The 27,664-nt window shown below is 39.4% G+C and overlaps 1 protein-coding gene across 4 annotated transcripts in view; it reads left to right on the top strand.

The window, feature by feature from the left end:
* The window catches only part of CENPC (centromere protein C), a 94,376-nt gene that overhangs the window by 29,876 nt on the left and 36,836 nt on the right, over nucleotides 1-27,664 (top strand). For all 4 annotated transcript variants that reach the window (XR_011145080.1, XM_068975204.1, XM_068975205.1 and 1 more), the window contains exon 9: nucleotides 26,377-26,568. Coding sequence is in view for 3 of the 4 variants with exons in the window: in XM_068975204.1 (XP_068831305.1) it covers nucleotides 26,377-26,568 (192 nt within the window). In the remaining variant the exon portion in view is untranslated. The remainder of the gene's footprint in view (nucleotides 1-26,376; nucleotides 26,569-27,664) is intronic.

Raw genomic sequence — 27,664 nt, 5'->3', positions numbered from 1 at the left:
GTGTGTGTGTATTGTGTATGTATGTATGTATATAATTACCACACCTTCTTTATCTATTCATCTGTGGATGGACATTTCGTTTACTTCCACATCTTGGCTATAGTAAGTAGTGCTGCAATGAACATTGAGGGGCATGTATCTTTTTGAATTATGGTTTTCTCCAGATCCATGCCCAGGAGTGGGTTTACAGATCATTTGGTAATGTTATTGTTTTTGTTTTGTTTTTTTTTTAAATTTTTTAATTGAAGGAAAGTTACTTTACAGAATTTTGTGTTTTTTTGTCACATATCAACAGGAATCAGCCATAGGTACACCCATGTACCCTCCCTTGTGAACCTCCCTCCTATCTCCCTCCGCATCCCACCTTTCACATCCCAGCCTGTCACAGAGCCCCTGTTTGAATTCCCTGAGTCATACAGCAAATTCCCATTGGCTGTCTATTTTACATAGGGTATTTTAAATTTCCATGTTACTCTCTCCATACATCTCCCCTTCTCCCTTCTCCTGTCCCCCCATGTCCATAGGTCTGTTCTCTGTGTCTGTTTCTCCATTGCTGCCCTGAAAATAAATTCATCAGTGCCATCTTTTTAGATACCAAATGTATGTGTCAGTATACGATGTTTATATTTCTCTTCCTGACTTAACTGCTCTCTGTATAATGGGCTCTAGGTTCGTCTCCCTCATTAGAACTGACTCAAATGTGTTCCTTTTATGGCCGAGTAGTATTCCATTGTATACGTACCACAACTTTATCCATTCATCTGTCAATGGACGTCTAGGTTGCTTCCATGTTCTAGCTACTGTAAATGGTGCTGCAGTGAACATTGGGTTGCATGTGTCTTTTTCAGTTTTTGTTTCCTCAGGTTGTATGCCTAGGAGTGGGATTGCTGGGTCATATGGTAGTTTTATTCCTAGCTTTTTAAGGAATCTCCATACCATCTTCTGTAGTGGCTGTATCAGTTTACATTCCTACCAGCAATGCAAGAGTGTTCCCTTTTCTCCACACCCTCTCCAGCATTTATTGTTTGTAGACTTTTTGATGATGGCCACTGGTCTGAAGTGGTATCTCATTGTAGTTTTGATTTGCATATCTCTAATAATTGAGTGATGTTGAACATCTTTTCATGTGCTTGTTGGCCATCTATCTGTATGTCGTCTTTGGAGAAATGTCTCTTCAAGTCCCTTTCCCACTTTTTGATTGGGTTGTTTGTTTTTCTGGTATTGAATTGTATGAGCTGCTTGTATATTTTGAAAATTCTTCGTGAGTTTTTCTCTTTGCTATTGTTTACTCCACTCTGAGGGTTGCTTTTCACTTTGCTTATAGTTTCCTTTGCTATGTAAAAGCTTTAAAGTTTAATTAGGTCCTACTTGTTTATTTTTGTTTTTATTTCCATTACTCTAGGAGGTGGAGCTTCCCTTGTGTCTCAGCTGGTAAAGGATCCACCTGCAATGTGGGAGACCTGGGTTTGAGCCCTGGGTTGGGAAGCTCCCCTGGGGAAGGGAAAGGCTACGCACTCCAGTATTTTAGTCTGGAGAATTCCATGTACTGTATAGGCCATGGGGTTGCGAAGAGTTGGACACACTGAGCGACTTGCACTGTGCTGCACTAGGCAATGGGTCATAGAAGATCTTGCTTTGATTTATGTCATCGAGTGTTTTACCTGTTTTCTTCCAAGAGTTTTACAGTTTCTGGTCTTACATTTAGGTCTTTAAGCCATTTTGAGTTTGTCTTTGTGTATGGCATCAGGTAGTTTTCTAATTTTTCATTCGTTTGCATGTAGCTGTCCAGTTGTCCCAGCACCACTATTCAAGAGGCTATCTTTGCCCCATAGTATATTCTTGTCTCCTTTGTCAAAAAGAAGGTACCCATAGGTGTGTGGGTTAATCTCTGATTTCTCTGTCTTGTTCCATTGGTCTATATTTCTGTTTTTGTGCAAGTACCATACTGTCTTGATGACTATAGCTTTGTTGTGTAATCTGAAGTCAGGAAGGTTGTTGCCTCCTCCAGCTCCAATCTTTTTCTCAAGACTGCTTTGGCTCTTTGGGGTCTTTTGTGTTTTCATATGAATTGTGAATTTTTTTGTTCTAGTTCTGTGAAAAAATGCCATTGGTAATTTGACGGGGATCGCATTGCATCTGTAGATTGCATTTAGTAGTATAGTCATTTTCACAATATTGATTCTTCCTGTGCGGGAGCATGGAATATCTCTTCATCTGTTATGATGTCTTTGATTTACTCATCACTGTCATAATTTTCTGTGTACAGGTTTTGTCTCCTTATGTAGGTTTATTCCTATTTTATTCTTTTTGTTGCAATGGTAAATGGGATTGATTCCTTACTTTCTCTTTCTGATTTTTCATTGTAGTGTATAAGAATGCAAGTAATTTCTGTGCTTTGACCTTGTATCCCATGACTTCGCTGAAATCACTGATTAGCTCTAGTAATTTTCTGATTTTAAGCAGTTTCTTTTGGGTTTTCTATCTATAGTATCATGTCATCTCTAAACAGTGAGAGTTTTACTTCTTTTCCAGTCTGTACTCCTTTTATTTCTTTTTCTTCTCTGATCGCCATGGCTATGACTTCCAAAACGATGTTGAATAATAGTGGTGGGAGTGGACACCCTTGTTATGTTCCTAATCTTAGAGAGAATGCTTTTAGTTTTTCACCATTGAGAATAATGTTTGCTGTGGGCTTTTCTTATATGGCCTTTACTATGTTTAGGTAGGTTCCTTCTATGCCCATTTTTTGAAGTGTTTTTATCATAAATGGATGCTGAATTTTGTTGAAGGCTTTTTCTGCATCTATTGAGATGATCATATGGTTTTTATCTTTCAGTTTGTTAATATGGTGTATAATGATTGATTTGCATATAATGAAGAATCCTTGCATCCCTGGAATAAACCCAACTTGATCATAGAATATGAGCTTTTTAATGTGTTGTTGAATTCTGTTTGCTTGAATTTTGTTGAGGATTTTTGTGTCTATCTTCATCAATTATATTGGCCTGTAATTTTCTTTTTTTCATGTTGTCTTTGCCTGGTTTTGGTATCAGGGTGATTGTGGTCTTGTTGAATGAGTTTGGAGATGTTCTAAGAGTTTTAGAAGAATAAGCATTAGCTATTCTCTAAATGTTTGATAGAATTCCCCTGTGAAGCCATCTGGTTTTTGGGAGATTTTTGATCACTGTTTTGATTTCAGTGTTTGTAACTGTTGTTTATCATTTCTATTTCTTCCTGGTTCAGTCCTGGGAGATTGATCTTTCCTAAGAATCTGTCCATTTCCTCTAGGTTGTCTATTTTATTAGCATATAGTTACTCATAATATTCTCTTATGATTCTTTGTATTTCTGTGTTATCTGTTGTAACCTCTCCTTTTTCATTTCTAATTTTGTTGATTTGATTTTTCTCCCTCTTTTGCTTGGTGAGTCTAGCTAGTGGTTTGTCAGTTTTGTTTATCTTCTCAAAGAACCAGCTCTTAGTTTTATTGATCTTTGCTATTGTTTCCTTCATTTCTTTTTCATTTATTTCTGCTCACATCTTTATGATCCCTTTCCTTATGTTGACTTTGGGGGTTTTTTGTTTTTCTTTTTCCAGCTGCTTTAGAAGTAGAGTTAGGTTGCCTATTCAGTGCTTTTGTTGTTTTTTGAGGTATGATTATATCGCTATAAACTTCCCTCTTAGAACTGCTTTTGCTGAATCCCATAGGTTTTGGGATTCATGTTTTCATTGTCATTTGTTTCTAGTAATCTTTTGATTCCCTTTCTTATTTTCAGTAACCTCTTCATTATTTATTAATGTCTCATTTAATCTCCATGAGTTTGTGTTTTTTGCAGTGTTTTTCCTGTAGTTGTTATCTAGTCTCATACCTTTGTGGTCAGAGAAGATACCTGGTACAGTTTCAGTTTTTTTAAATTTACTGAGGCTTGATTTGTGGCCCAATATGTGATCTGTCCTGGAGAATGTTCCATGTGCACTTGAAAAGTGTATTATTCTGCATTAGGATGGAAAGTCCTGAAGATATCAATGAGGTCCATTTGGTCTAATGTTTCATTTAAGGTTTGTGTTTCCTTCTTGATTCTCTGTTTTGATGATCTGTCTGTTGGTGTAAGTGGGTTTTTAAAGTCCCCTACTATTGTGTTACTGTCGATTTCTCCTTTTATGCCTGTTAGTGTTTGCCTTATGTATTGAGGTGTTCCTATGTTGGGTGCATAAATATTTACAATTGTTATATCTTCTTCTTGGATTGATCCCTTGATCATTATGTGGTGTCCTTTTTTGTCTCTGATAATATTCTTTAAAGTCTTATTTTGTCTGATAAGGATTGCCACTCCGGCTTTCTTTTGGTTTCTATTTGCATGGAATATCTTTCTCCATCCTTTTATTTTCATTCTGTATGTTTCTCTAGGTCTGAAATGATCTCCTGTAGGCAGCATATATATATTATATATATATTATATATATATATATAATATATATATGGATCTTTTTTTTTATGTCCAGTCAGTCTGTGGCTTTTGGGTGGTACATTTAATCCATTTACATTTAAGGTAATTAGTGATACATATGTTCCTATTGACATTTTCTTGATTGTTTTGGGTTTGTTTTGTAGGTCTTTCCATTCTCTTATGTTTAGTGGCTGTGCAAGTCCCTTTAGTATTTGTTGCAAGGCTGGTTTGGTGGTGCTGAATTTTCTTAACTTCTTGTCTGTGAAGCTTTTGATTTCTCTGTCAATTTTGAATGAGATCTTTGTGGGATATAGTAATCTTGGTTATAGATTTTTCTCTTTCATTACTTTAAATATATACTGCCATTACCTGTAGAGTTTCTGTTGAAAGATCCGCTGTTAATTGTATGGGTTTTCTCTTGTATGTTACCTGTTACTTTCTCCCTTGGTGCTTTTAATATTCTTTCTTTGTACTTAATCTCAGTTAGCTTGATTAATATATGTCTCATTGTGTTTCTCCTGTAAGGGACTCTTTATACTTCTTGCACTGATTGAGTATTTCCTTTCCCATATTGGGAAAGTTTTCAGCTCTCAGTTCAGTTGCTCAGTCGTGTCTGACTCTTTTTGACCTGGGGCTGCAGCTTGCCAGGCTTCCCTGTCCATTACCAACTCCCGGAGCCTGCTCAAACTCATGTCCATCAAGTTGGTGATGCCATCTAACCATCTCATCTTCTGTTGTCCCCTTCTCCTCTGCCTTCAATCTTTCCCAGCATCAGGATCTTTTCTAGTGAGTCATTTCTTCACATCCTGTGGCAAAAGTAATGGAGCTTCAGCTTCAGCATCAGTCCTTCCAATGAACACCCAGGACTGATCTCCTTTAGGATGGACTGGTTGGATCTTCTCACAGTCCAAGGAACTCTCAAGAGTCTTCTCCAGCACCACAATTCAAAAGCATCAATTCTTTGTGCTCAGCTTTCTTTATTTTCTCACATCCATACATGACCACTGGAAAAACCATGGCTTTGACTAGATGGACCTTTGTCAGCAAAGTAATATCTCTGCTTTTTAATATGCTGTCTAGGTTGGTCATAGCTTTTCGTCCAAGGAGCAAGCGTCTTTTAATTTTGTGGCTGCAGTTACCACCTGCAGTGATTTTGGAGCCCAAGAAAAGAAAAGTCTGTCACTGTTTCCATTGTTTCCCCATCTATTTCCCATGAAGTGATGGGACCAGATGCCATGATCTGCATTTTTTTGAATGTTGAGTTTTAAGTCAGCTTTTTCAGTCTCTTCTTTCACTTTCATCAAGAGGCTCCTAAGTTCCTCTTTGCTTTCTGTTTAAGTAAGCTAAGCAGGGTGACAATATACAGCTTTGACATACTTCTTTACCAAATTGGAGCCAGTCCATTGGGCCATGTCTCATTTTACTTCTTAACTGCATACTATACTGTTCTGTAGTTACACTACTACTTACATAACTTAACTATAACTTAAGTTATGCTGCTTAACTGTTACTTCTTAACCTGCATACTGTAATTTTTTCAAAAATTTTCTCAGTGCCTTCTTTTTTTCTTATAGTTTTTTCAAAAATTTTCTCAGTGCCTTCTTTTTCTTCTTCTTCTTCTGTGACCCCTGTAACTCGAAAGTTGGTGTATTTACTATTGTCCCGAAGGTCTCTGATGATATCCTCAATTCTTTTCATGCCTTTCCCTTTATTCTGCACCATTCTATCCTCCAGCTCACTTATCTGTTCCTCTGCCCCAGTTATTCTGCTATCGGTTCCTTCTAGAGGAAGGTATTTTTAATTTCAGTAATTGTGTTATTCATCTGTTTGCTTTTTCTTTATTTCTTCTATGTCTTGGGTGATTGTATTAACTGTGTTAGATGTTTCTTGTATTTTCTCCATTCTATTTTCAAGTCTTCAGAGCATCTTGGCTATCATTATTTTGAATTCTCTTTCAAGGAGATTGCTTATTTCTCCTTTATTTGGTGTTAATGCGTTTCTACCTTGCTGTTTCATTTGTGCTGTATTCCCTGTCTTTTTGTCATTTTGTTTTTCTAACTTGCTTCATTGAGGTCTCCTTTTCCCAGGCTTTAGGGTTGTATTACTTCTTCCTTTTGTTTTTTGTCCTTGGAGGGAAATGTTGGTTGGGGTTTTGTGTTGATTTCTTGTTAGGGGTGACCTGTGCCTGTGTTCTAGTTGGAGGAGATCAAGCGGATCAAGCAGGTAATGACAGAGATAATGGGACGTATACACATACTTCGGCACATACAGTTATAACCAAAGTGTTCTAAAGAAAAGAGTACAGTAGATTGACTTGGTGAACAAGGAAAGTCAAAAGTGATATCAACCAATTAAAAGTAGAACTAGCTAATGCTCAATCTGGAAAACTGTATGAGTAGAGGGCCAACTGGGGAATATAACAAAGAGAGCTCAGCTATTTAACCTACTTGGTGAGAAAAGAAAGAGTGAAGGAAAACAGGGAGAAGGAAAAAAGACAAAAAAAGAGAAGGGAAGCAAAAGAGAAAAGGAGGGGGTGGAAAAGAAGTTAAAAAAAAGAGCAATAGAAAAAATAGAAAAGCAAAGATCAATAGACATATGTAGAGAAGATTTATATGTATAGTTAGAAATAGATAATAGCCAGTAAAGAACTATAGGGAAAGCAGTTGAATATATAAAAAACAAAATGGAAAAACTCATTAAAAAAGAGGGTGAAAAAGAGAAAAAAAAAATCTTAAAATGATTTTTTTTTTTTGTAGAAAAGTAAAGAGGAAAGTTCCATAGCACCACAGAAGGCTAATGTGAAGGTGGAAATATGTAGGGGGAATAAACAGTGTGATTTATAAGGAAAAAAAGAGTTTTCAAGGTCATAGTTCTCTTTGGTTGTGGAGTCTACCCCTGTGCATGGGATTGGGTTAGTGTCCTGTGATGTTTTCCTGGTTAGGGGAGCTTGTGCCTGTGTTCTGGTTTATGGAACTAGATCTCATCTCTGAAGGGCAGTGCAGTATAGATTAGTAGGTTTTGGAGTGTCTATGGGTTCAGTATGCCTTTGGGCAGTTCTTCTGGCTTTGGCATTGTTGTGTGTGTGTTAGTTGCTCAGTCATGCCTGACTCTTTGCGACTCCATGGACTGCAGCCCACCAGGCTCCTCTGTTTATGGGATTTTCCAGGCAAGGATACTGGAATGGGTTGCCATTTTCCTTCTCCAGGAGAGTTTCCTGACCCAGGGATAGAACCCAGGTCTCTTGCACTGCTGGCAGATTCTTTACCAACTGAGCTATGAGGGAAGTGTTAGATGTGTCTATTTCTGCAGGCTCTCTCAGGATATCTTCAGTGCCACCAGACTCCTGCTTATCCCTGGGATCATTCTCCTGTCCTGCCCTGCACTGCTGGCCAAAGCTTGCTAGGTAGGGGCTTGCGTGGATCTTTTCTTGTGCCTTCTGCATCATAGAGACTTGTGTGGGCTTCCCTCAGTCCCCTGAGCCCAACCTCTGTGTCACAGGGCTTATGTGCACTTGTCTTAGTTCCCAAGGCCCTCCCTCTATGTTGCGGGGCTTGTGTGCACCTGTTTTGGCTCCCCTGGCTTGCCCTTTGCTTCACGGGGCTTGTGTGCCCTTATCTTGGCTCCACGGTCTGCCCTCTGCCTTGAAGGGTTTGTGTGCACTTCTCTCGGCTTCCGGGGTCCTCGTGCTGCATTGCAGGGCTAGTGTGAACTTGTTCTGGCTCCCCCTGCCCATTCTCTGCTTTGTGGGGTTTGTGTGCAGTTGTTTCATCTCACTGTCTGCCCTCTTTGTTGCAGGGCTTATCCTATTGTTAGTTTTTTAAGGAACTACCATATTGTACTCTACAGTGGGTGTACCAGTTTACATTCTCAGCAACAGTGTAGGAGGGTTCTTTTTCCTTTACTTCCTCTCCATCATTTATTATTTGTAGACCTTTGATGATGGCCCTTCTGACCAGTATCAGGTGATACTCCCTTGTAGTTTTGATTTGCATTTCTCAAATAATTAGCAATATTGAACATCTTCTCGTGTGCCTATTGGCCATCTGTATGTCCTCTTGGAGAAATGTCTATTTAGATCTTATGCCCATTTTTCTTTTGGGTATTTTTCTTTTATTCTTATATTGATCTCTATGAGCTATTTGTATATTTTGGAAATGAATCTCTTATCAGTCACTTCATTTGCAAATATTTCCTTCCCTTCTGTGAGTTGTCTTTTTCATTTTGTATATGTCTTCCCTTTTACTGTGCAGAATCATTTAAGTTTAATTAGGTCATGTTTATTTTTGTTTTTATTTTCATTATCCTAGGAGGTGAATCCAGAAAGATACTGCTGTAATTTTTGTGAAAGCGGATCCTGCCTATATTTTCCTCTAGCAGTTTTATAGTATCTGGTCTTACATTTAGATCTGTAATCTGTTTTAAGTTTATTTTTGTGTGTAGTGTTAGAGAATGTTCTAATTTCATTCTTTTACATGTGGCTATCCAGTTTTCCCAGCACCACTTATTCAAGAGAGTGTCTTTTTTTTTTTTTTTTGTATATTCTTGTCTCCTTTGTTGTACATTAATTGACCATAGGTGCATGGGTTTATTTCTAGAATTTCTATCCTGATCCATTCGTCTGTATGTCTGTTTTTGTTTCAGTACCATACTGTTTTGATTGCTGTAGCTTTGTAGTATAGTCTGAAGTCAGGGTAACTGATTCTTCCAGCTCCGTTTTTCTTTTTCAAGATTGTTTTGCCTAGTCACAGTCTTCTGTGTTTCCATGCAAATTTAAAGTGTTTTTGTTATAGTTCTGCAAAAAATGCCATGGTGATTTAATAGGGATTGTATTGAATCTGTAGATTGCTTGGGGGTAGGATAATCAGTGTGAGAAATCTGATTTTTCCATTTCAAGAGCATGATATATCTTTCCATCTGTTTGTGTCATCTTTGATTTCTTTTGTCAGCATCTTATAGTTTTGGAGTACAGGTTTTCTGCCTCCTTAAGTGGTTTAAGTATTTTATATTTGATGCCGTGGTGAATGGGATTGTCCTTAACTTCTCTTTCTAATCTTTTGTTGTTAGTGTATAGAAATGTAGTAGATTTGTGTTAATTTTGTATCCTGCAAATTTTGTTTTTCACTGAAGACTTCTCATAATTTTCCAGTAGCATCTTTAGGATTTTCTATGTGTATTGCTGCTGCTAAGTTGGTTCAGTCGTGTCCGACTCTGCAACCCCATAGACGGCAGCCCACGAGGCTTCTCTGTCTCCGGGATTCTCCAGGCAAGAACATTGGAGTTGGTTGCCATTTCCTTCTCCAGTGCATGAAAGTGAAAAGTGAAAGTGAAGTTGCTCAGTCGTGCCCGACTCCCAGCGACCCCATGGACTGGAACCTACCAGGCTCCTCCATCCATGGGATTTTCCAGGCAAGAGTACTGGAGTGGGGTGCCATTGCCTTCTGCGTTCTATGTGTATTAGGTTGGTGCAAACATTATTGCAGTTTTGGACTGTTTTGAACTTTTAAATCATTACAACAAGCCTGAAACACATTTTAATTAATGAAAGTATGAACCATTACAGTCAATACGTTTTTGCCAGTGAGTAATAAGTTTTACTCCTGTAGCTTAAAAATCCATGATATTTTTAAGCTACAGGAATATATTATGGTATATTTTATGATAAAACTGTTGTGTAGTGCATGCTTTGGCAAGAGGCTTTGTTGCCTGGATGAATATAGGATGTGTTTCAGACCTGAGATGTTTGGTTCAAAGAGCATGATTTTCATTGAGGATTTCTCTGATGATTTTTCCAGTTATCCCTGATAATTCTGTGTATTGGTTTTTTTTTTTTTTTGGACGGGGTTTGGGGGGAAATGAGATGTGTCCAGTTTTTAAACCTAACATCTACTTTTGGGGACTTGCCTGCATCTCTGGGATTTGAATGAGGGTTGTGTCCTGTTTTACTCTCTTTTAAGTTTACATTTAACATGTTTCTCTTCTCTGCTCCCCTAGCCCACTGGGGACTCCTCTTTGGCTCCTTAAAATTTGCTGCTTAGAGTGAAATTTCAGTGGTAGTTGATCATGCTGCAAGTTCTTTCTGGACCTCTGGCAAAGGAAGTGATCAATGAAGGCCACTGCTCTCTTGGGATCTGTAAGACTGGGTGTGTTTGGTATCTGCAGTCCACAGCCCTCTTCTTTTATCAGAATACTTTGCCAGTGCACTAATCTCTTTGGAGATAAGAATGTTAGCATGTTACCAAATGTTAATTTATTTTGCAGAGAATATAGTACCACGTCTGAATTATTTATTAATATTTAAAACATTTTATTCCTTAACTCCCTCATTTACTTTGCTCACAGCTGACTCAGTTCCTTTATTTGGCAGAATTCTACAAATTTGTGTCACCCACTGCTGAGATTGTTTAGCCCCTGATGTATTTATATTGATTTGTTTCTGGTGGTAGCTTGTCCTGAAATGTGTGTAGCAAGCAGGTATTTTATGATAAAACTGTTGTGTAGTGAAGGAAAACTCAGATTCAGTGAATAACAATGCCATAAAATGCAAGTAACTAGCCATTTTTCAAATAACAGCAGTGCTGTTTCTCTTTCGTGGCCTTTTAGACTTTCTTTGTCCTAAAATTCCATTTTATTAGGAAACCATTTTCCACCTGGTCTTTCTTGACAGGGGTTTTTCTACTTTAAACAGTTTCCAAATAAAATTCTGTGTTTCAAGAAAAAAAAAGTCAGTGCTTCAGGATTTGATGAACTCTTGGAAAGCATTTTCTGCCTCCTGCTGATTGGGGAAGCTTTTTCCCTGCAAAAAGTTGTCAAGGTGCTTGAAGAAGTGATAGTTGGTTGGCAAGAAATCAGGTGAATATGGCAGATGAGGCAAAACTTTGTAGCCTAATTCATTCAACTTTTAAATTGTTACTTGTGCAACATGAGGTCAGGTGTTGTTGTAGAGAAGCACTGGACTCTTTCTGTTAACTAATGCCAGCAGTAGGCATTGCAGTTTTCCATGCATCTCATCGATTTGTTGAGCATACTTCTCAGATGTATTGATGTTGTCAGGCTTCAGAAAGCTGTAGTGGATCAGACGGGCAGCAGACTACCAAACATGGACCATGATCTGTTTTTTGGTACAAGTTTCACTTTGGGAAGTGCTTTGGAGCTTCTTCTTAGTCCAGCCACTGAGCTCTTTGTTGCTGGTTGTTGTAGAAAATCTACTTTTCGTCACATGTCACAATCTGATCAAGAAGGTTCATTATTGTGTAGAATAGGAGAAGACGATGCTTCAAAGCATGATTTTTTTTTTTTTTAATTTTCAGTCAGCTTATGAGGCACCCATTTATTGAGCTTTTGTACTTTTTCAATTTGCTTCGAATGTCAAATGATCATAGAGTGGTCGACATTGAGTTCTTTGGCAACTTCTCATGTACTTGTAAGAGAATCAGCTTTGATGATGGCTCTCAGTTGGTCATTGTCAGCTTCTGATGTCTGGCCACTGCATTCCTCATCTTCAGGACTCTCATCTCCTTTGCCAAACTTCTTGAGGCACCATCACACTGTATGTTCCTTAGCAGTTCCTGGGCCAGATATGTTGAGGATGTTGCGAGTAGTCTCTGCTGCTTTGCAACTCATTTTGAACTTGAATAAGAAAATTGCTTGAATTTGCTTTTTGTCTAACATTTCCATAGTCTGTTTAAATACTATAATCAGCAACTAGTAATAAGTCATTAGCAAAAAAACATAGAAATGTGCATTAAAATAATACATAACATAAATATGTTTATTTAAGACTATATTCCAATATCAAATAGCAAATTTTAACAATGCAAAAACTGCAGTTACTTTTGCACCAACCTAATAGTATCATGTCATTTGCAGACAGTGACAGTTTTATATCTTCTTTTCCAGTTTGGACTTCTTTTGTTTCTTTTCCCTCCCTGATTGCTGTGGCTAAGACTTCTAAAACTGTGTTGAATAAAAGTGGTGAGAGTTGGTCTTAGAGTTGGTTTTCAGCTTTTCACTGCTGAGTATGATGTTACTGTGGCTTTGTCGTATGTGTCATATACGGCCTTTATTTTGCTGAGATATGTTCCCTTTATGCCCATGTATTTGAAGAGTTTTGACTGTAAATGGATGAAGTGTATCAATTTTTCCATAGTAGAGAGAAAAGGTATTTCTTACAGAAAGAACTTTCTCCAGAATAGTTAATGGATTAGAAAACACTTACCAGATTTATTTATACTTTATATGTGTGAAGTATAGCTTAATCCTTGACAGTCCTATCCAGTAAGAGAGAACACTCAAAAGAAGTTAAATATTAGTCTTAAGATCTTTCTCAACCTAGAGCCCATATTTTGTTACATCAAAAAGTTTTGAAAAGGTCAAAGTTTTTAATGCTTAAGTGGAATTGTTTTTGTGCCTGAATTTTCTGTACTCTATTGCTAGCATAGAGGAAAGAGAGAAAATATTAAAAGCTCAATATTTATGCTAATCTTTTTTTTTAAATCCTCTTTAATATAGTTATTACTGGTGGCTCAGTGGTAAAGACTCGGCCTGGCATTGCAGGAGACAAGGGTTCCATCCCTGGGCCAGGAAGATCCCCTGGAGGAGGGCATGACAAACCACTCCACTATTCTTACCTGGGAAATCCCATGGACAGAGAAGCCTGGCAGGCTACAGTCCATAGGGTTGCAAAGAGTTGGACACGACTAAGCTCATGCATACACCCAGTTATTTTAACTTTCTTTTTATATTGTCTATAACATAGACTTTATATCACATGAAATAATAGTTGTCAGACTTCAGTTTTGCCTATATATGCCTTTGCATATTTGACAAGTTCTGCTTACAGTAGAAGGAAAAATGACCTATTTAATGGATCTCTTATAAATGTTAGACATGTACCATATGCCTTTTATTGGAATTATTCTTTATTTTTTTATTTCCTTCAGTTTCTAATCAGCATTTGGTCATTTTAAGAAAACACTATGTGGAGAATCTGACCAAACTGAGGGTGATAGTTAACATTACAAGAACGCATATTTCTTAAAACTAGTAGAATATGAATTCACAAAATTTGAAAGGTGCATATTTACAATTTCTTAGTAAAAAACATTGCATCACGAAAGTGTACTTGCACGATACTCTTAAGTTATTAATGTTAAACCTGTATTGAGTACCTGCTATATTTTGTACACTAGTTTTAGTGTATATAAAACTTGTATTTATCCAGATTGCTTAATTAATGTAGCATTCTGGATTAATTTTATTTTGCTCTCATAACAACTTACTACATACTTAGTGGTTTAAAACAGCACACATTATCTTCCCATTCTGTGAGTCAGGAGTCTGAAATGGATTTTACTGGATCAAAATCCAGGTGTTTACAGGTTTTTGTTCCTTTTTGGTTGTTCTAGAAGAGGATCTGTTTCCTTGCTTTTTATGCCTTCCTGAAATGGCCTGTACTCCTTAAATTATGGCTGTCTGCTTACAGTCTCAAAACCAACAATGCCAGCCTTCTCATTGTAATTGGATTCAGCCAACTGGGATAATTCAGGATATCTCCTTATTTTAAACTTTATTACCTTAATCATGTCTCTAAACTTTCTTGCCATGTAATGTAACATTTTCACAGATTTTGTGATTAGGACAGGTGAATCTTTAGGAACTCATTATTCAACCAACCATATTATTTTCAAAGACTAAAAATGTGGAGATAATTCTAATTCTGAAAATAATTTTCCCTTGATTCACAAGGCACTTGACATAATTGTATTGCCTAAACTGATGACTTGGATTGAGCAAATTAACTTTTCTACTTTTGTTGTCCCACAGGCTTCTCAAACTCAACATATTGAGAACTAAATTCCTTCCAACTTCTTCCTCTGCCAGTTTTCAATATCTTCATAAACAGAGTCATAATAAGAAGGAAATCTGATTCATCTTTAGCTCCTGTTTTCTTTACCTGGCATACTGTATAAAGTCAGTAAGTCTTTTGACTTCTTCCTTCAGTTCAATTCAGTTCAGTCACTCAGTCATGTCCGACTCTTCACGACCCCATGAATCGCAGCATGCCAGGCCTCCCTGTCCATCACCAACTCCCGGAGTTCACTCAGACTCATGTCCATTGAGTCAGTGATGCCATCCAGCCATCTCATCCTCTGTCGTCCCATTCTCCTCCTGCCCCCAATCCCTCCCAGCATCAAAGTCTTTTCCAGTGAGTCACCTCTTCTTGTGAGGTGGCCAAAGTACTGGAGCTTCAGCTTTAGCATCATTCCTTCCAAAGAAATCCCGGGGCTGATCTTCTGTAGAATGGACTGGTTGGATCTCCTTGCAGTCCAAGGGACTCTCAAGAGTCTTCTCCAACACCACACTTCAAAAGCATCAATTCTTTGGTGCTCAGCCTTCGTCACAGTTCAACTCTCACATCCGTACATGACCACAGGAAAAACCATAGCCTTGACTAGACGGACCTTAGTTGGCAAAGTAATGCTTTTGAATATGCTATCTAGGTTGGTCATAACTTTTACTCCAAGGAGTGAGCATCTTTTAATTTCATGGCTGCAATCACCATCTGCAGTGATTTTGGAGCCCCAAAATATGTAGCTTTCAAATCTATTATTTCCCTCCATTGCTACTGCTACTCGCCTTGGCCAAGTTACATTAATCTATTAGATTATTTTAGCATTTTATGCACATACCCTTGCTTTTCTTTCCTCTCTAGATTTGTCTCCTGGGCTGGTTTATAATGAGTTTTTTCCAGGCTGAACAAGAAACAACAGAACAGACTGCTTTCTCAGCTGTTGGCCTTTTTGTATTCTCTTCCTTTTACTTAGAAAATAAAATATACTCTGGGTTCCCTACCAAGCTGTGTTTTAAGTTTAAATATTACTTTGATTATTATCACTCACCCTGTATGTTCCTACATCTGCTCCAAAGCACTTTGCATTTTCAAACATAATAAGGAAATGCTGAATTTGTCTTGTACTCTAGAGTCTGTACTGAAAACTCCAGAAGAATAGGAACTATATCTTTCCTGTTCCTAAAACCACTTTGCTGTAGCATTTCTATGGCTCACTGGATTATATTATCAGCAGTGACAGAAATATTTCTCTGTTTTGTATGAATACTCTTGCTATGTTTATATGAACATGCCTCATCTTCATTCTTTCTGGAGTTATTTCTCCACTGATCTCCAGTAGCATACTGAGCACCTACCAACCTGGGGAGTTCCTCTTTTAAGTATCCTATCATTTTGCCTTTTCATACTGTTCATAGGGTTCTCAAGGCAAGAATACTGAAGTGGTTACCTTCTCCAGTGGACCACATTCTGTCAGACCTCTCCACCATGACCCGCCCATCTTGGGTGGGCCCACATGGCATGGCTTAGTTTCATTGAGTTAGACAAGGCTGTGGTCTGTGTAACTAGATTGACTAGTTTTCTGTGATTATGGTTTCAGTGTGTCTGCCCTCTGATGCCCTCTCGCAACACCTACCATCTTACTTGGGTTTCTCTTACCTTGGACGTGGAGTATCTCTTCATGGCTGCTCCAGCAGAGCACAGCTGCTGCTCCTTACCTTGCAAGAGGGGGGTATCCTCACCGCTGCCCCTCCTGACCTTGAACATGGAGCTCCTCTCAGCCCTCCTGCGCCCGCACAGCCACCGCTTCTTGGATGTGGGGTTGCTCCTCTTGGCCACGACCCCTGACCTCGGGCGTGGGGTAGCTCCTCCCGGCCGCTGCCCCTGACCTTGGACACAGGGTAGCTCCTTCCAGCTGATGCCCCTGACCTCGGATGTGGGTAGCTCCTTCCGGCCGCCGCCTCTGACCTCTGACGTGGGGTAGCTTCTCTTGGCTGCTCCTGCACAGTCGCAGCCTGGCACTCTTGGCCGCCGCCCCTGACCTCAGACGTTGGATAGCTCATCCCCGCGCCTCCCCTAACATCAGATGTCAGGTAGCTCCTCTTGGCCTGTGCCATCGCAGCCTGGTGGAATGTTAGGTCCATAAATCAAGGCAAATTGGAAGTGGACAAACAAGAGATGGCAAGAGTGAACGTTGACATTCTAGGAATCAGTGAACTAAAATGGACTGGAGTGGGTGAATTTAACTCAGATGACCATTATATCTACTACTTCAGGCAGGAATCCCTTAGAAGAAATGGAGTAGACATCACGGTCAACAAAAGAGTCCAAAATGCAGTACTTGGATGCAATCTCAAAACCGACAGAATAATCTCTGTTCGTTTCCAAGGCAAACTGTTCAGTATCACAGTAATCCAACCCTATGCCCCAACCAGTAACGCTGAAGAAGCTGAAGTTGAATGGTTCTATGAAGATCTACAAGACCTTTTAGAACTAACACCCCCAAAAGATGTCCTTTTCATTATAGGGGACTGGAATGCAAAAGTAGAAAGTCAAGAAACACCTGGAGTAACAGGCAGATTTGGCCTGGGAATACGGAATGAAGCAGGGCAAAGGTTATTAGAGTTTTCCCAAGAGAATGCGCTGGTCATAGCAAACACACTCTTCCAACAACAAAAGAGAAGACTCTACACATGGACATCATCAGAGGTCAACACCGAAATCAGATTGGTTATATTCTTTGCAGGCATTGATGGAGAAGCTCTATACAGTCAACAAAAATAAGACCGAGAGCTGACTGTGGCTCAGATCATGAACTCATATATTGCCAAATTCAGACTTAAATTGAAGAAAGTAGGGAAAACCACTAGACCATTCAGGTATGACCTAAATCAAATCCCTTATGATTATATAGTGGAAGTGAGAAATAGATTTAAGGAACTAGATCTCATAGATAGAGTGCCTGATGAACTATGGACGGAGGTTCATGACATTTTACAGGAGACAGGGATGAAGACTATCCCCATGGAAAAGAAATGCAAAAAAGCAAACTGGCTATCTGGGGAGGCCTTACAAATAGCTGTGAAAAGGAGAGAGGTGAAAAGGAAAGATATAAGCATCTGAATGCAGAGTTCCAAAGAATAGCAAGAAGAGATAAGAAAGCCTTCCTCAGCAGTCAATGCAAAGAAATAGAGGAAAACAACAGAATAGGAAAGACTAGAGATCTCTTCAAGAAAATTAGAGATACCAAGGGAACATTTCATGCAAAGATGGGCTCAATAAAGGGCAGAAAGGGTATGGACCTAACAGAAGCAGAAGATTTTAAGAAGAGGTGGCAAGAATACACAGAAGAACCATACAAAAAAGATCTTCACGACCCAGATAATCATGATGGTGTGATCACTCACCTAGAACCAGACATCCTGGAATGTAAAGTCAAGTGGGCCTTAGAAAGTATCAGTGCAAACAAAGCTAGTGGATGTGATGGAATTCCAGTTGAGCTATTTCAAATCCTGAAAGATGATGCTGTGAAAATGCTGCACTCAGTATGCCAGCAAATTTGGAAACTCAGCAGTGGCCACAGGAATGGAAAGGTCAGTTTTCATTCCAATCCTAAAGAAAGGCAATGCCAAAGAATGCTCAAACTATCACACAGTTGCACTCATCTCTCATGCTAGTAAAGTAATGCTCCAAATTCTCCATACCAAGCCTCAGCAATACATGAACCATGAACTTCCAGATGTTCAAGCTGGTTTTAGAAAAGGCAGAGGAACCAGAGATCAAATTTTCAACATTTTCAACATGCTGGATCATGGAAAAAGCAAGAGAATTGCAGAAAAACATCTCTTTCTGCTTTGTTAACTATGCCAACAAAGCCTTTGACTTTGTGGATCACAATAAACTGTGGAAAATGCTGAAGTGAAGTCATTCAGTCGTGTCCGACTCTTTGTGACCTCTTGGACTGTAGCCTAACAGGCTTCCCTGTCCATGGGATTCTCCAGGCAAGAATACTGGAGTGGGTTACCATTTCCTTCTCCAGGGGCTCTTCCCAATCCAGGTATCGAACCCGGGTCTCCTGCATTGAAGGCAGACGCCTTAACCTCTGAGCCACCAGGGAAGCCCAAGAGATGGGAATACTAAACCACCTGACTTGCCTCTTGAGAAACCTATATGCAGGTCAGGAAGCAACAGTTAGAACTGGACATGAAACAACAGACTGGTTCTAAATCGGAAAAGGATTACGTCAAGTTTGTATATTGTCACCCTGCTTTTTTAACTTCTATGGAGAGTACATCATGAGAAACGCTGGGATGGAAGAAGCACAAGCTGGAATCTATGCAGATGACACCACGCTTATGGCAGAAAGTGAAGAGGAACTAAAAAGCCTCTTGATGAAAGTGAAAGAGGAGAGTGAAAAAGTTGGCTTAAAGCTCAACATTCAGAAAACAAAGATCATGGCATCTGGTCCCATCACTTCATGGGAAATAGATGGGGAAACAGTGGAAATAGTGTCAGACTTTATTTTTCTGGACTCCAAAATCACTGCAGATGGTGACTGCAGCCATGAAATTAAAAGACACTTACTCCTTGGAAGAAAAGTTATGACCAACCTAGATAGCATATTCAAAAGCAGAGACATTACTTTGCCGACTAAGGTCCATCTAGTCAAGGCTGTGGTTTTTCCAGTAGTCGTGTATGGATGTGAGAGTTGGACTGTGAAGAAGGCTGAGTGCCGAAGAATTGATGTTTTGAACTGTGGTGTTGGAGAAGATTCTTGAGAGTCCCTTGGACTGCAAGGAGATCCAACGAGTGCATTCTAAAGGAGCTCAATCCTGACATTTCTTTGGAAGGAGTGATGCTAAAGCTGAAACTCCAGTACTTTGGCCACCTGATGAGAAGAGTTGACTCAATGGAAAAGACTTTGATACTGGGAGGGATTGGGGGCAGGAGGAGAAGGGGACGACAGAGGATGAGATGGCTGGATGGCATCATGGACTCGCTGGACGTGAGTCTGAGTGAACTCCAAGAGTTGGTGATGGACCGGGAAGCCTGGCATGCTGTAATTCATGGGGTCACAAAAAGTCAGACATGACTGAGTGACTGAACTGAACTGCCCCATCTTTCAGCATCCTATTCCTATAGATATAAATATACAAAATTTTCTACAGTAGTTACTTTTTTCCCCTAACAATTGCTGTACTTAGAACTTGTGTCCCCACAGTTCTAAGTCACCTGTTTTCATATTATCATATGTTTCATATATCAGCTTAATGGTCTGTATATGTTCCTTTTTATGTCATTCATTGTCTAATCTTTCTTGATTTGGAGCTGGAATCCAAAATGGTGTTCTTAATTCGTTTCTTTTTTACTTTGTGTGATTTTTTTTTTTTTTTTGTATCATTGTCTGAATAGATCTTTGATGGTAGCATTTTCTTCTTCATATTCTTTTGCTTCAAATCATTGTTCACATTTGTGTTGTTTTTGCTTTTTTTGAGTCAATTCAGTGAAATTGGACTGTAATCTCTGTCATATTGAGTACCTCTCATTTATTGAAGCAGTTCCTGAGGATATTTTTGAGAAGCATAAGGGAAAAACAAGAAGGAAAGACATAAATAAAAGGAATTAGAGTAGAGCGATGTGGATGGAAATCTTGGGGGCTGGAAAATGATGCTCATCAGTGAAAATTCTTGCTATTGTGCAAATACTGTTTCAAACTAATAGTAGCAACTATGTTGAAAGTTCTCATTCTTGCTTTGGTGTTTTGTAAATTGACTCTTTATTATTTTCTATATGTAGTTCCTAAAATATGTTATTCATTTACAAGTTTTTCTTTGTGGTAGCTTGTAGTGTTTCCTCTTCTCATCATCTTGAAAGTATAGGTTGATACTCTTATTAAGCATAATATTGGTACAGTAGATTATTTCTGTTTTTTTTAATAAAAATTTTTGTGCCTGATCCAGTATAATTACAGAACAGTGTAAATACAGAAGTGAAGGACCAAACATAAGGAGAAGAGATTAAGAAGAGGTGGCAAGAATGCACAGAAGTGTAGAAAAAAATGTCTTAATTACCCGGAAAACCATGATGGTGTGGTCACTCACCAAGAGCTAGACATCTTGGAGTATGGAGTCAAGTGAAGTCAAGTGGGCCTGAGGAAGCATATTATGAACAAAGCTAGTGGAGGTGATGGAATTCTAGCTGAGCTATTTTAGTTGCTTAAAGATGATGATGATAAAGTGCTGCACTCAGTATGCCATCAAATTTGGAATATCAGCAATGGCCACAGGACTGGAAGAGATCAGATTTCATTGCAATCTCAAAGAAAGGCAATGCCAGAGAAAGTTCACACTGCCATAGAATTGTGCTCATTTCACATGCTAGCAAGGTAATGCTCAAAATCCTTCAAGCTAGGTTTCAATAATATGTGATCCGAGACCTTCTTGTTGTTCAAGCTGGATTTAGTAAAGGCAGAAGAACAAGAGATTGCCAACATCCGGGTCATATAATGAAAGCTGTGGTTTTTCTAGTAGTCATGTTTAGGTGTGAGAGATGAACAATAAAAAAGGCTGAGCACCGAAGAATTGATGCCTTCAAACTGTGGTTATGGAGAAGACTATTGAGAGTCCCTTGGACTGCCAGGAGATAAAATTAGTCAATCCTAAGGAAATAACCCTGAGTATTCATTGGAAAGACTCATGCTGAAGCTGATGCTCCAGTACTTTGGCCACCTGATGAGAAGAGCCAACTCATTGAAAAAGACTGATGCTGGGAAAGATTGAAGGCAGGAGGAGGAAAGGATGATAGAGGACGAGATGGTTGGATGGCATCACTGACTCAGTGGACATAAGTTTGAGCAAGCTCCAGGAGATGGTGAAAAACTGGGAAGCCTGGTGTGCTGCAGTCCATGGGGTCGCAAAGAGTCGGATAACTGAGCGATTGTACAACAAATTGGAACATAGAAAAGCAAGGGAGTTCCAGAAAAACATCTATTTCTGTTTCGTTGACTACACTAAAGCCTTGGTGTGGATCACAGCAAAATGGAAAATTCTTAAAGAGATGGGAATACCAGACCATCTTACTTGCTACCTGAGAAACATGTATGCAGGTCAAGAAACAACAGTTAGAACCGCATCTGGAGCCTTGGACTGGTTCCAAATTGGGAAAGGTGTGTGTCAGGATTGTATACTGTCAGTGTACTTTTTAAACTTATGTGCACAGTACATCATGCAAAATGCCAAGCTAGATGAATCCCAAGCTGGAATCAATATTGCTGGGAGAAATAACAACCACCTCAGATATGCAGATGATACTGCTCTAATGGCAGAAAGTGAAGAGGAACTAAAGAAACTCTTGATGAGGGTGAAAGAGGAGAGTGAAAAACCTGGCTTAAAACTCAGCATTCAAAAAACTAAAATCATGGCATCCAGTGCCATCACTTTCATGGCAAATAGATGGGGCAAAAGTGGAAATAGTGGCAGATTTTATTTTCTTGGACTCCCAAATCACTGTGGAGCCACAAAATTAAAAGTTGCTTGCACCTTGAAAGAAAAGCTATGACAAATTTTAATCATAATTTAAGTGTATTGTAAAGCAGAGACATCACTTTGCTGACAATGTTCCATCTAGTCAAATCTATGGTTTTTCCTGTAGTCATGTATGGATGTGAGTTGGACCATAAAGAAGCTAAGTGCCAAAGAATTGATGCTTTTCAACTCTGGTGCTGTAAAACACTCTTAGAGAGTCCCTTGGACAGTAAGGAGATTGAACCAGTCAGTCTTAAAGGAAATCAGCCCGAAATATTCATTGGATGGACTGATTCTGAAACTGAAGCTCCAAAACTTTGGCTGCCTGATGCCAGTAGCCAGCTCATTGTAAAAGACCCTGATGCCGGCAAAGATTAAGGGCAGGAGGAGAGGCAGAGGATGAGATAGTTGAATGGCATCATTGACTCAGTGGACATGAGTTTGAGCAAACTCCAGGAGATAGCGAAGGACAGGGAAGCCTGGCGTGCTGCAGCCCATGAGGTCCCAAAGTGGTGGACATGACTTACCAACTGAACAGCAACAGTATAATTAAGGCAAATAGTTTTCTTTTACTCCTTTATAAGCACGAATCAGTTCTCTTTATCACTATCAATCAGTTCTCTTCATTCCAAATTTAAAGTATTGGCCAAATCCTATAACTTTCTGAAAATAGAATCAGAGAGTGATGTTGCTAAGGTTCCATGACAGAATTTCACTCATTTTTTCCTCTATCCCTCTACTTCCTAATCACATTTAACTGGGAGAATGACTAAAGCACCTAGAATAGCGTTTTTCATATTTGCATGTGCATTTGAATTCACTGAGGGTCTTGTTAAAATATTGATTAATAATCTGATTTAGTGGGTCTCGGGTGGGACCCAAGATTCTGTTGTTCTAAACAGTCTATCCCAGGTGACGCTAGTGTAGTTGATGTGAGCCACATTTTAAGTATCAAAATTTAGGTAGTATCTAAAATTGCTCATGCTTGGTAGCAGTTTAATCAGTATCATTGCCTAGTGAAATATAGGCTTTAAGCTGAAGTTGTTATTTTGTTGTCTGTTGAAATCTGTATACAGGTCAGGAAGCAACAGTTAGAACTGGACATGGCACAACAGACTGGTTCCAAATAGGAAAAGGAGTCCGTCAAGTCACCCTGCTTATTAACTTCTATGCAGAGTACATCATGGAAACGCTGGACTGGAAGAAACACAAGCTGGAATCAAGATTGCCGGGAGAAATATCAATAACCTCAGATATGCAGATGACACCACCCTTATGGCAGAAAGTGAAGAGGAACTAAAAAGCCTCTTGATGAAAGTGAAAGAGGAGAGTGAAAAAGTTGGCTTAAAGCTCAACATTCAGAAAACAAAGATCATGGCATCTGGTCCCATCACTTCATGGGAAATAGATGGGAAAACAGTAGAAACAGTGTCAGACTTTATTTATTTGGGCTCCCAAATCACTGCAGATGGTGACTGCAGCCATGAAATTAAAAGACACTTACTCCTTGGAAGAAAAGTTATGACCAACTTAGATAGCATATTCAAAAGCAGAGACATTACTTTGCTGACTAAGGTCCGTCTTGTCAAGGCTATGGTTTTTCCTGTGGTCATGTATGGATGTGAGAGTTGGACTGTGAAGAAGACTGCTGCTGCTGCTGCTGCTAAGTCGCTTCAGTCATGTCTGACTCTGTGCGACCCCATAGACGGCAGCCCACCAGGCTCCTCCATCCCTGGGATTCTCCAGGCAAGAACACTGGAGTGGGTTGCCATTTCCTTCTCCAATGCATGATAGTGAAAAGTGAAAGTGAAGTCACTCGGTTATGTCTGACTCTCAGCGACCCCATGGACTGCAGCCTACCAGGCTCCTCCATCCATGGGATTTTCCAGGCAAGAGTACTGGAGTGGGTTGCCCGAAGAATTGATGCTTTTGAACTGTGGTGTTGTTGAAGACTCTTGAGAGTCCCTTGGACTGCAAGAAAATCCAACCAGTCCATTCTGAAGGAGATCAGCCCTGGGATTTCTTTGGAAGGAATGAGGCTAAAGCTGAAACTCCAGTACTTTGGCCACCTGATGTGAAGAGTTGACTCATTGGAAAAGACTCTGATGCTGGGAGGGATTGGGGGCAGGAGGAGAAGGGGATGACAGAGGATGAGATGGCTGGATGGCATCACTGACTCAATGGATGTGAGTTTGAGTGAACTCCGGGAGTTGATGATGGACAGGGAGGCTTGGCGTACTGTGATTCATGGGGTTGCAAAGAGTCGGACACAACTGAGCAACTGAACTGAACTGATACCAAACAGTGTTATATGCTATAGGTAATAAAGATGACTTAAAGTGCTGGTAGAAAGGCTGTACCCTACTCAATTCTTTGCCCTTGTATAGTGTGGAAGCTGCTGCTGCTGTTTGGCTTAGCCAGGTCCTGGGGTGGTTGGTTGTGGTGCCTGGGGTCTGGGAGCTAATGTTGGCCTGCTGGTGGGCAGGGCTGTGGGCTGGGGCTGATGTTGCCTGCTTGTGGGCAGGACCTGTTCCTTACACCGGTGGCTGTGAGGTCCAGCGTGTTTTGGAGCTGGTGTAAATTCACGGGTGGGCAGAGCTGGATCCTGGGATTTCTGGCTACTAAGGCCTTGGGATTCCTGGAGCTGGTGTCAGACTGATGGTGGGTAGGACTGAGTCCTGATAGTGGGGTTCCAGAGGTCCAGAGGCTAATGCTGTCCCACTGATAAGTAGGGCTGGGTCCCAAATAGGTTGACTTCTTGGCCTGGGTTGTCCCAGGACTGATGCTGACCTACTGGTGGGTGGAGGGGGTTCTGGCATGAGTAAGCTAGATGTTTTATTAATAGTTGCTATGTCATATCTGACTGTTTTGTGAGCCTATGGACTATAGCCCTTCAGGCTCCTCTGCCCATGGGATTTCCCAGACAAGAATACTGGAGTTGCCAATACTGGTTACCATTTTGTTCTCCAGGGGATCTTTCTGTCCCAGATCTTTCAAACCCACATCTCCTGCATTGGCAAGTGGGTTCTTTACCACTGACCACTGGGAAGCTCTAGTAAGCTAGATAGAAGATTCCAAAAATCCAAAATTGTGGTTGCCGACAGCAGTGTCCTTATGGTAGAACAATGACTGCAACCAGCATCTGGGTCCCCAGTGAGCTCCACTTACTACCTGCCTCTCTGGGAGGCTCTCCAAAATCAGCAAATGGTTCTGACCCAGGCTCCTTCCAAACTACTGCTTCTGCCTTGGGCATTGGAGTGTTTGAGATTTTGCCATTTTAATTACAATGTGTTTGCCTGTTAAGAGTGGTGTCTGTATTATATAGCCCTCAGATTCTCCTGAAAGTAAGCCTCACTAGCCTTCAAAGTCAAAGTTTAGGGGGGCTTGTCTTCCTGGTGCAGGAACCCTAAGCAGGGGAGCCCAGCGTGGGGCTCAGACCTGTGCGGCTCCCTGAGGAGAACCATGCAATTGTAATTATTCTTCTGTGTATAGGTTTCCCACCCTGGGTCTTGATTTTCTCTTGTCTCTGCCTTTCCTCCCTGTCTTGTGGCTCTTTATGTCTTTAGTTGTAGACGGTCTTTTTGCTAGCCTTCAAATTATTCTCATCAATATTTGCTCTGTAAATAGTAGTTGTAATTTTAGTATGCCTGTGGGAGGAGGTGAGCTCAGGATCTTCCAGTTTATTTACCATATGAGTTTCCTACTTGATAATGATTTCAATTTCTTTGGATCTCATAGAAATATTTGTGTCAGAAACTTAAAAATGCAGGTTTCTTGATTGACTTGGTGGTCAAGAAAATTTTTCATTATATAACATCTAATGTTTTAATCTCTTTCTGAAAAAAAAATTTTCCATTGTTAAACTCATGTTGGTGGTTATACACATTTTATTGTAGATGCAATGTTTGTATTAAAATAGCCTGTATTTCTGATTTCCCCTTCTTCCTGGTTGTCAGTCTCAAAAATGAAACTAGAATTCATCTTTCCTTTTTGTTAGATCTTTTCTTCTCTACCTGCTTTTGTAGTAAAATGAAACTACTATTGACACCTTTAACTTTTTGTTGCTTCCCATATTCATTGTTGTTTTAAATTCTTTTTCCTCTTTAAATTCTATTCAAAGAAACGTTCTTTTTTCTTTCAGGTAGGAAATACATCTTTGTTGAAAACTTCCTTTAAGTATTCTCTTCCATAAATTAGCTTGACTAAAGTCGTGAGTTATTTTAAAACAGAAAAGCAGTGGTTAACCTTTTCTTACGTGGGACTTTCTTAAGTAGTGGAAGGAGTCATATATTGCATTTTTCCTTTACATACTATGCTTTTCTTTTTGACTCAGGAGTATATGTTGCTTATCAAACAATGTGCAAAGTTTGCATTTAGCTGAGAGGAAGTTGTAGATTTTGAGAATGTGTGACTTTTAAAAAATAGAAGAAAAAAGAAGTCCATAGGATAAATTTAAGAAGTTTCTATAATTGAGAGGTCTTTTTTGTTTGTTTTTTGATTGGCTATGGTTTTCTGATTATTCTTTGGTTCAGTAGATTTTTATTTTTATTGTTTATTTTAGGAAGCAAGAAAGGTAGCACCAATGTTCCTCATAAAAAGAATCAGAAAAAAGATAAGGAATGCAAAAAGAAGCATTTTTCAAGTGGGTCCAAGAACAACAAAATTGAACCTGAAGAATTAACTTCAACTATCAGAAGAAGTCAAAGAATTTCTAGATGCCCATCTGATTGGTGGGTGGTAAAATCAGAGCAGAGTAAGTATTTTTATTTAAATCATATTCATTCTATGAGAGGCTCTGTGTTTGATTTATATTCCTGTTCCCTTGAGAAAAATCTCATGAGGAAAAATTAAATTGGATCGCCAACAGAAATATTAAATCAATTAATTATAAAGATATTCATGAAGCTTTATCATATATAGTATTTTAGGTATAGGGATATAACTGTGGAAAAATAAAACCAAAAATGAAAAATTGTTGCTGTTATATGACTTACATTCTATAGAAGGAATACCAGCAGTATAGATATATTGGATGAGGTGAGGAACTATCCCTGGTGGCTGAGAGGTTAAAGCATCTGCCTCCAATGTGGGAGACCTGGGTTTGATCCCTGGGTCGGGAAGATCCCCTGGAGAAGGAAATGGTAACCAACTCCAGTATTCTTGCCTGGAGAATCCCATGGACGGAGAAGCCTGGTAGGCTACAGTTCATGGGTTCGCAAAGAGTTGGACACGACTGAGTGACTTCACTTTCACTTCACTTTCATGATGTGAATTAGATGAGAGCTAAGAATTGACAGTGTGATTTTGACAACATGGAGGTTGTTATCACCTTGATAAAATTGATTTTTGTAGAATGATGAGACCAAACGTCTCTGATTGAGGTGGGTTCAAGGGAGTTTGGTAGTGAGACGAAAGAGACAGTAAAATAAAGGGATGTGGCAGATGTGGGGTCAAGAGAAGGTCTCTCTCTCTTTTTTAATATGCTTACTCTTTTTTAATATTAAATCAGCTCATCTGCTCTTTAAAACGACTGTGTAGAAAGGTACAGGATCACAGTCCTTGTGTAGGCAAGGAATTGGTGTGGGCTACCCTAGAATAAAAGGATTAGCTTTAGATTGAATCCGGGACATTAAATGTGAAAAGGTAAAGGCATAGTACGTGGCAACACTTAGAAGTAGGTTGGTGGGATTGATGGTGGGAGGATAAATGTTGAAGATAAACTTTGAGTAGATTACTTTGTTTAGTTTATTACTCTTTAAAATGTGACTACCATTACTTCTATCTCATTGTTACACATATTAAATGGCATATATTTAGTATTAAAAGGTTAAATACTACTGTTACTGCTT

Source organism: Capricornis sumatraensis, chromosome 7, assembly GCF_032405125.1.
Source record: "Capricornis sumatraensis isolate serow.1 chromosome 7, serow.2, whole genome shotgun sequence".
NCBI lineage: Eukaryota > Metazoa > Chordata > Mammalia > Artiodactyla > Bovidae > Capricornis > Capricornis sumatraensis.
The sequence above is the reverse complement of the archived record's forward strand: the minus strand, read 5'-3'. Positions and strand labels throughout refer to the sequence as shown.